The sequence below is a fragment of the Anastrepha ludens genome, chromosome 3 (assembly GCF_028408465.1).
Source record: "Anastrepha ludens isolate Willacy chromosome 3, idAnaLude1.1, whole genome shotgun sequence".
NCBI lineage: Eukaryota > Metazoa > Arthropoda > Insecta > Diptera > Tephritidae > Anastrepha > Anastrepha ludens.
The window spans coordinates 87,687,118-87,696,049 of NC_071499.1; the positions used below are offsets into that span (position 1 = coordinate 87,687,118).

The 8,932-nt window shown below is 38.4% G+C and overlaps 1 protein-coding gene across 5 annotated transcripts in view; it reads left to right on the forward strand.

Annotated features, from left to right (window-relative positions):
- The window catches only part of LOC128858398 (uncharacterized), a 76,151-nt gene extending 74,715 nt beyond the window's left edge, over positions 1-1,436 (forward strand). For all 5 annotated transcript variants that reach the window (XM_054094651.1, XM_054094649.1, XM_054094650.1 and 2 more), the window contains exons 5-6: positions 10-594; positions 671-1,436. In XM_054094651.1, the coding sequence (XP_053950626.1) occupies positions 10-594; positions 671-894 (809 nt within the window). In that variant the 3' untranslated portion in view covers positions 895-1,436. The remainder of the gene's footprint in view (positions 1-9; positions 595-670) is intronic.
- The last annotated feature ends 7,496 nt before the right edge of the window (positions 1,437-8,932 follow it).

An 8,932-nucleotide genomic window follows, 5' to 3' on the forward strand; every position in this document is an offset into this window, starting at 1 on the left:
TCTCCCTAGCACGCAACCGCTTCAACCTACGCAGCACAACCACCACCGAAAAATCGGCCAGCGCTGACAGCGAGGATGCTAATGAGGAAGCTGTATCCAGCACGACGGCGCGTTCGCTGCGCGGCGGTCGCCCAACATTGGGTCTGCGCGGTCGCAGTCGTACTACAACCGCCAAACCAGCCGCAGATAGTGAGCACAAGGAAGAAGAAGCGGCAGCTAGTGGCAACGAAGAGAAACCAGCGCCTGCACCAGCGAAACCAGCATCACGATTTGCACGCCCCGGCGCCAATCGGCTATTGCCACGTGGTAAGCTGGCGCGTACCACTGAAGCACCTACAGCTGATGATTCCGCAGCCGACAGTAGTCATCACAATGATGTGAAAGGTGAAGCGAATGGCGAAGAGAATGCAGAAAAAGCGGCAGAGGCAGAAGCTAAGCCCGCAGCACCACATGGACTGACTCGTCTGAAGTCGCGTCCACAACTGCACAAGACTGAGAACGCCAAGCCAAAGGCGGCACCAGCGCCAGTGGCGCCACGCAAAGTCAATCCACTATTGGCTAAGCGACGTCTGCAACTGGGACACTCCACAACGGGTGAGCCATACAAATGCCACCCTAAAAGTTGCAGCCATTTTATACTAATTTTTATTCATTTCTTTTACTTACACAGAAGCGCCCGCTGATGAGGATAACGCCACCGCTGCCGAAGATTCGAAAACGGAAGAGGAGAGCGCACCAATCGCTGCTTCCGCTGATGCGCCTGCCGATGCTGACAGTGCCAAGGATGAAACTGACGATGATACAGAAACAACAACGAAACAGCAGGCACGCGGTTTGGGACTACTAACGCAAAGAAGGCGTCTGCCACTGCGCAAACCCGGCACTATCCTGTAAATTTGTGAGCACCTGTGTGATGAATTAAATCCCAGTGTGATGGAGCACAACAATACGAAGCGTCAAACAAACAGCAAATAGAGCGTAAGCAGCACTCACCTGCTGACCTCACAATGCAGTCGTTGCTCTCTGCTTGGGTTAATTTGAAGAAAAAATCAAATATCAATTAATCACTTAATAATTTTACTATTTGTTATTTGTAGTTTGACTTGAAGAAAATACTCGTTAGAAACACATTAATTTGGCTTGATTTCGGCCACAGTCGATTTTTATTAAATATTTTAATATTATGTGTGTTTATCTTTTTTTTTTTGATATACTCATACTTAATATTTACGACGCGTAAAATGCCCTTTTGTACTGCACTGCCCGCTGCCAGTTTTGAGTGTAGTACGTACCCGTATTTTAAGTGTGTACCTTTTATTGTATAATTTTGTAAGCATTTATAATTACATACATACATAGATACATGTGTAACTACATACATACAGACATGTATACACCAAACAATCGAACAAAATTTTAAAATTATCAAATACTATTTGGAAAAGCTATTAACTTGTAATTAGTACACATGTACATGCGCCCCTACGCATAAACACATACACACACACACTTAGCCACCCAAGTAATGTAGGTGTATTTTATTGTACTATACGAGTACTATTTGTTCAATAATGTGTGAAGTTGAATTGAAAATTGTAAGAGAGAAAGACAAATAAAAATATCTTAAACATAAATAATGCCGCTGCAACTATAAACATTGGAAACAAAACAAAGCCTACTTTCAGGCGTTACTCCAAAGGTGTTCACACACCGTATATCTACCTCGCCATCATAATTTACGAACCAACTACTCACAGGCACTTTGAATAGCATGAGTGCAGCTCATTGAGGTTACCTCATAAACTGTGTTTACAACTTCGTTATTCCACTCGTAAAATTCATGAGCAATATCAGGTTTTATTAACCACATCCATATGCACGGAGGCGCACATATGTGTGTGTGTGTGTGTTTGTGTTGATATTCAGTTGAGATTGTTTTGCTGCTGTTTTGGCCCACAGTTTCGATGTTTGGTTGCCTCGTTGCTTCGTTTCGCCTTTTAATAGGCTAGTGCCAAGGAAATGTCACAAAATTACCTGAATGCCTGCGGTAATGTAAATGGAATCACATTTCCAACTCGCTGCATTCGAACTTTGACTTTCTTACTTATGGGAAGCGATGCTGAAGCATAGCAAATTGCATATCCACATACATATGGACAAATAGTGAGCCCTAAAAGTATTCATAAAAATACGATTTTCGCTAATATAGTATTTAACGTGTACTGTATTCTACAAACTCGTATGCAGTGTAAACCACAGGGTAGCTCTTTTATGAACCAAATGATGTTTTGACAGTTATCGCTCTTTCACGCAGGAAATCTTGCCAGAAAGCCCGCGTAGCGAAATGAGTCGCTTTACGCTTAAACAACGTTGGGATATAAAAATAAATAAATAATTGGCGCGTACACTTCTGTTAGGTGTTTGGCCGAGCTCCTCCTCCTATTTGTGGTGTGCGTGTAGATGTTGTTCCACAATTGGAGGGGCCTACAGTTTTAAGCTGACTCTGAACGGCAAATAAGTTTTTATGGGGAATTTTTGCATAACAGAAATACACTTGGAGGATTGCCATTGCCTGCCGAAGGGTGAAAATACGAAACACATTTTCGGCTATGTCATTATGTTAACAGGCAAAATTGTGATTACAGCTGATTATTATCGAGAAGCCAATGTACTCACAAAGAGCGGCGATTTGGTTTGTTAGTTTCAGCAGGATGGCACGCCATACAACACAGACCATGTTACATCCGATCTTTTACGGGCCAAGTTCGAAAACTGTTCTATCGCCTGTATCGGCGGGGTCAATTGGCGATCTCGAAGCAGTTAGACTTTTCCGTGAATTCCCGTGAAGGAGCGATGTTATGCAAACAATCCATTAAAGATTCAGGACATTGCGCAAACCATTCCTGGGATAGTACATGCAACCGTCACCAAGGTCTTGGAAAACTGGGCTTTCCAGCAAATAAAGGGGCCTACAGTTTTCCTATTAAGACATGGATGAAATCATTTTTCATGGAAGAAATGTACTCGTAAGCTTTCCATTGGTTGCAGCGTTAAAGTTATTAGAAAAGTAAATATCCATTAAATACCAAAGCTAAACATTTTTATCAGCATTCGTAGATCGTAAAAGGGCTTATAATAAGCTCTTAAGGATCACAGAATTTTTGGAAGGACTTAGCGTTTCCCACTACCTGTCGCGCTATTAGTAAAGATACAAAAATAACCTACCGGATATTTAACCAATGAAAGCTAAATATGAGCAGAATAAAAGAAATTGTTTGCAACACAATTTTTATATGAACTGTACCCAATGGGAACCACTATATGGAGCAATCAGGTTCATTTGTTATATTCTTCTTCTTTATTGGCGCGAGAACTGCCAGTCGTTTCTTTCTCGTTTTAACCGGCGCTAGTTGGTCACACCAAGTGCAGCCAAGACCACTCGATCTTTCCAACGCAGAGGAGGCCTCCCTCTTCCTCTGCTATCACCAGCTGGTACCGCATCGAATACTTTCAGAGCCGGAGCGTTTGTATCCATTCGGACGACATGACCCAGTCAACGTAGCCGCTGGATCTTTATTCGCTGCGCTATCGTAATATTCCGCAAAATCTTTCTCTCAAACACTCTAAGGGACATTGTCATTGCCAAAGTTTTGTTCGTCGAGAAAGTATTTTATTACTCAATTGACTACTTAGCCTTAAGTAGCACTCGTCGGCAGGAGATATTTTCTATTGGATTTCAAGGCTATTGGATTTCATACAAATACATGAATTTATTGCTTAAACATTTTATTTTGAAATAAATATTTATTTTCGAAAAAGAAAGGTTTAACTACTTTAATTTGGAATTTTTTTCTGTAAAACGATACGATTCAATCGGAATAATTATCCGCATCAAAATTACACCATCGTTTAATATCGCTGCTCTCCATTTATTTTTCCTCCTAAGCCTTCAGATCGTATTTCAATGCTTAAGGTCTAACCACATGGATATTAACGCTTACGTGATGTTCACTATTACACCATAGTGTACTTTTAAATACCACTTACGCAAAATACACACTACCCAACTACAGCACGTAATTTTGATCTTTAGTTCAATAAATTTTGTAAGGATAGGCTCCGCATCGAAAAAAGATCTTTCAGTTATTTTGTGTAAGCATTACGATTGATGAGCTAAGTTTCCAGTAATGATTGCTAAAACGAGGCAAAGTTTTTGAGTATTATAGAGTGGTATGTGCGCTTAAGGGGGAGGCCTGGTTTATAAGATCAAAAAAATCATTTTTTTTTTTTTCGTTTTAAGCGATTCCTAATATATTTCAGAGTATTCACACAAAGTTTCAGAGCCTAATTCTCAATATTTCCGTAGATACAAAGCCAAAGGTAGGCGAGCGTTAGGTAGTTACGCTGTGACCGGACAGTTATATATTAGTACAAACTTTATCTTCCTTTCCCGACTTTTCATTTTTATGATTTCTTTGAATTGGCGTACATGAATGAAAAAAAAACTAATGAACCTTTTGAAATGAATCATAGCTTGTTCCCTTCAGTATTAAATTCTCTTCTATTTGAACTAACAAAATAGATAAAATTTTTCAAGATTTTTATACCAAGTTGAAGTGAATTTTTTTTTATAGAAAGGCTTTTTTTTCTTTAAAACCTCCAAAAAGTTGAAATTTTGGAATTTCTCTCAGTTTTCTTAGTTTTTAGTATTTATAAAAAATCATAATAATTAGAAATCCATTTGAATTTTTTGCTTTAGATAATAATTACGAGCTGTATCTTGTACGCCAGTTGGAAACTCCAGCGTTGCAGCGCTCTACTAATTTCTATGTTAAACATTTTTTTCAACTTATTTTAACCAGTACAAAAATGTTTTATACTTTTTAAATGTTCATTAAAAGATAGAAAAAACTTTGCAGTGCTAAATTAATTTTTTCCTTTAAAAAAAATCGCAAAGAGATGCAATTTTTAGACCTCATAAACCAGGCTCCCCCCTTAAATGAAGCTCTAAACGACGAACCATCCAACACTGCGTAAAATACCTATATCACAGGGACTTGTTGGCGGCTTGTAATGCAATATGGAAGTATTTTTGTATATGGAAAAAGGTACTCAATACCGTCAGAAAAAAAAATTGTCAAAAGTCAACGCAAAGGGCTAAAAACTGGGCACCAGAAATTTTCTAAAAATTCTCTTTAAAAACTGTAACATTTTGACGCAAATGTGTTGCTTTCCTCCTAGATGTCAATTTGTAGCAAGCTTAAAACTTCTATTGAATAGCTTTACAAGCAGAATTAAGTTGACCGAGACGTCGGACAGATCATTTGACTAAAAATAAAATTTTTACTTTAATGGGACAGATACCTGTAAACGGCCATATTTTCCCTGATTTTCATTAAAATTATTTAAAATGAAGAAGTCAATATATTTTTTTCAAAATTGGCATACAGTTTATTTGTACATTAAAATAGTATAAAAAAATTTTTATTTTTATTTTAATCATTTAAAATGGCAGATGTACACTCAATTCTTCCAGGAAGGTCGCAGCGGGGCTTCTCAATCGGCGGACATTGTGGCATCGGCGTCGGTGACCTGAATACAAAAACAAAACAAAAAATTTTTTGTTTATTAATGTCATAATTTTTATATGAATTAAACAAAAATGAAAAAAAAACAATTTGCGAAATAAAATGCTTAAAAAATTGAATTTTGGGGCGAATTTTCCCACTATTTTTGCTTCGAAAAAATTATTTATTCGAAAAATTGTAAATTCACATAGAAAGTAATATCATAAAAAGATGTGTGCAAAATTTCAGGGAGATCAGTGAATAACTTTTCGAGTTATCGAGTACGCCAATTCGAAAAACACAGTTTTGAGAAAAACGCGTCTAAAGTTTGAATACCTGAAAATTCCTCTCCCAGCGCTCGAACGCAAAGAATAGAGTCATCACGGTTGACGATCTATAATATAAAAAAAACTTAAATTTACATTCTAAAATTTTTTTGACACATTCTTAAAGTATTATGTTAACATTTTATAAAAAAAAATTTTTTTTCGCAATTTAACAGGTATCTGTCAAGCGATTTAAGGGGATATGAATTCACCTGTTTTTACATAGTGATGTAAAGTAGGCAGCCAATGGCAAGCCTCCGAGTGTATTTCTGCCATGAAAAAGCTCCTCATAAAAATATCTGCCGTTCGCAGTCGGCTTGAAACTGTAGGTCCCTCCATTTATGGAACAACATCAAAGCGCACAGTACAAATAGGAGGAGGGGTGTACGCGCCAATTATATATATATGTATATTAAAGTAGTAGGTTTTGTAAATCAAGGAGAAGAAAGCCAGATCAACTCTAAGTAAGTTGGAAAGAGCTAGAGATGATTAAATACCACAATTAATTATTTTCTTGAATTACATTACACTGTTCTCACTGCAGAAATAGAAGGCGTAGGTATCATCTGGTTGCCGCATTTCATCAGTAGTACAAAGAGACAAACACAACCGTAAATAGTCATCGTTCGGACTTTTACTTTTCGCCTATTTATCTTTTTTCGTTTTCCTCTTTTTCTTTGCAATAATACAGCAATGATCGGATTTCATTTCTCTTTCAAATGGGTCCTGTTTGGCTGTTTGGGTGTTTTTTCAGAGCTTGAGAACTTAAAATGATAATGTAAAACAAAAATATTTTGGAATGCATTTTTTTTATTATAATCTGATAGATAATTTCATGGAATTTATTTTTTGAATACCGTATCTGGCATATGCCCGCCGCGGCTACGAATTGCATAATCCCGACTAGAATTACAGTGAGGCATGCCGAAGAATCACTTAGGCCCGAATTAGGCAGGCCTTACTGAGGCACGCCTCACTATTACCTTAGCATGCCAGAACAATACCAAATTTGGTTGTGGTCACGAAAATCTGTGGCAGTGTCTCACTTAGGGATAAATTGGAATCCCTAACTGATTTGTAGAAGGGCATCCGGAGTATTACTGAAGTTCGGTTTTTCGAACCTGCGCCTAATGAGGCAGATGTGTGGCGATACCTTTCGGGACTTGGGCCTAGTTTGGCTACCTTATGAGGCACAAATTTGGAATGCGGTCTGCCTTATTTGTGCCTAATCACCGCCTTACCAAAATTTCTAGTCGGGATACTTTATTTATAAGCACGTAAGCCATTACGTACAATTTCCCGCGTAGTCGTCGAAGAACAAAGACCAACAAGTTGAGAACGGCGAATCCACATTTCGGCATCGTCTTCAACACTTTGCTCTATGAACTTCGCGAACAAATTTTTGTTTTTCAAAGTATTGTAAATTTCCATAATTTGGAGCATTGCTCTGGCGTTAAACGGTGCATGATGACTTGTCAAACCTGACTGAACAAAGATGTCGACATAGTTTGTCATTCTTAGCTGTCAAACCAAATAAGTAGTTATCGATCTAAATATCGATAGTTCTCATGCAGCTAAAAAACTACTCTATATATAATATAACGTACATTATAGTACAGGGTCTAAAAGCTTTTAGAAATACACGCCACTGTGAAGGAAGACGATTTTGAGAGATCGTGGTTCTGCCGCCATTTTTTGTTTTTTTGTTCCTTTTGCTTAGAAGCAATTAGAAAAAATTTATTTTCCCTACTTCTATACTAAATCGAAGTCTTCATTCCACACTCATAAAATAAATCGAAGAAATTTCGAAAATTCACGTTATTCGTTTTTAAACAATACTGTGGGCAAAAAGTAAGGTGAATTTATTTGTCAAACTTCGCGGGATTAAAATTTCGCTATAGTTATTTTTTTCATGAGTTGGCAGCACTGTTAATATCATCTGGGCCAACTTTCATGTGAATGTCATTATCAGTAATATATTTACGCTTGTGTTTACCAACGACCAAGAGTGCATTTTTCGATTTTTACAATGTCTGATTTGATTGAGCAGAGAAGTGCCATCAAATTTTGTTTGCGGAATGAAATTTCGGCTGCGGAAACGATTAGAATGTTGCAGAAGGCATTTGGTGATTCGGCCATGTCGCAGAAAAATGTTTATAAGTGGTACAAAGACTTCAAAGAGGGTCGAGAACGTGTTATGACTTGGAGCGCTCCGGACGACCATCGACGTCAACAGATGACCAACACGTCAATAAAGTGAACGAGTTAGTGCTCAAAAATCGTCGGTTGACTGTAAAAGACCTTACTGATATGATCGGACTATCAGAAGGATCTGTGAAAACCATTTGGAAAGACCATTTGGGCCTACGAAAAGTCAAATCTCGTTTGGTACCGAAAACTCTCAATTTCTTGGAAAAAAGTCGACGCGTTGATGTGTGTGAAACAATGCTTTCAGACTATCAGGACAAGCTCAAATGCATCATTACGGGAGACGAGACTTGGATTTATGCTTACGACCCTGAAACAACCGACCAATCAAGCGAATATCGCGCTAAAGGCGAGGCCAGACCGAAAAGAGCACGTCAAAGTCGTCCAAATTAAAGGTTATGACTACAGTTTTTTTCGATTTTCGTGGTGTAATGCACTACGAATTCCTTCCACCTGGCCAAACTGTTAATAAGGATAATTATTTGAGCGTTATGTGTCGTTTACGTGAAGCAATTCGTCTAAAAAGACCAGAATTATGGGCCAACAATTCTTGGTTTTGGCGTCACGATAATGCACCGTCTCACACTGCACTCGGTCTTCGTGACCATTTTGCCAAAAATTCCACGCATATCGTTCCGCAACCACCGTATTCGCCTGATTTGGCTCCGTGTGACTTCTGGCTATTCCCAAAACTCAAGAGACCACTCCGGGGAACGCGTTTCGAGTCGATTGAGGAGATAAAAGCTGAATCGAAGAAGGTGCTGATGGCTATACCGGAAATGGACTATTTGGCATATTTCGGGGATTGGAAAAGTCGTTAGCATAAGTGTA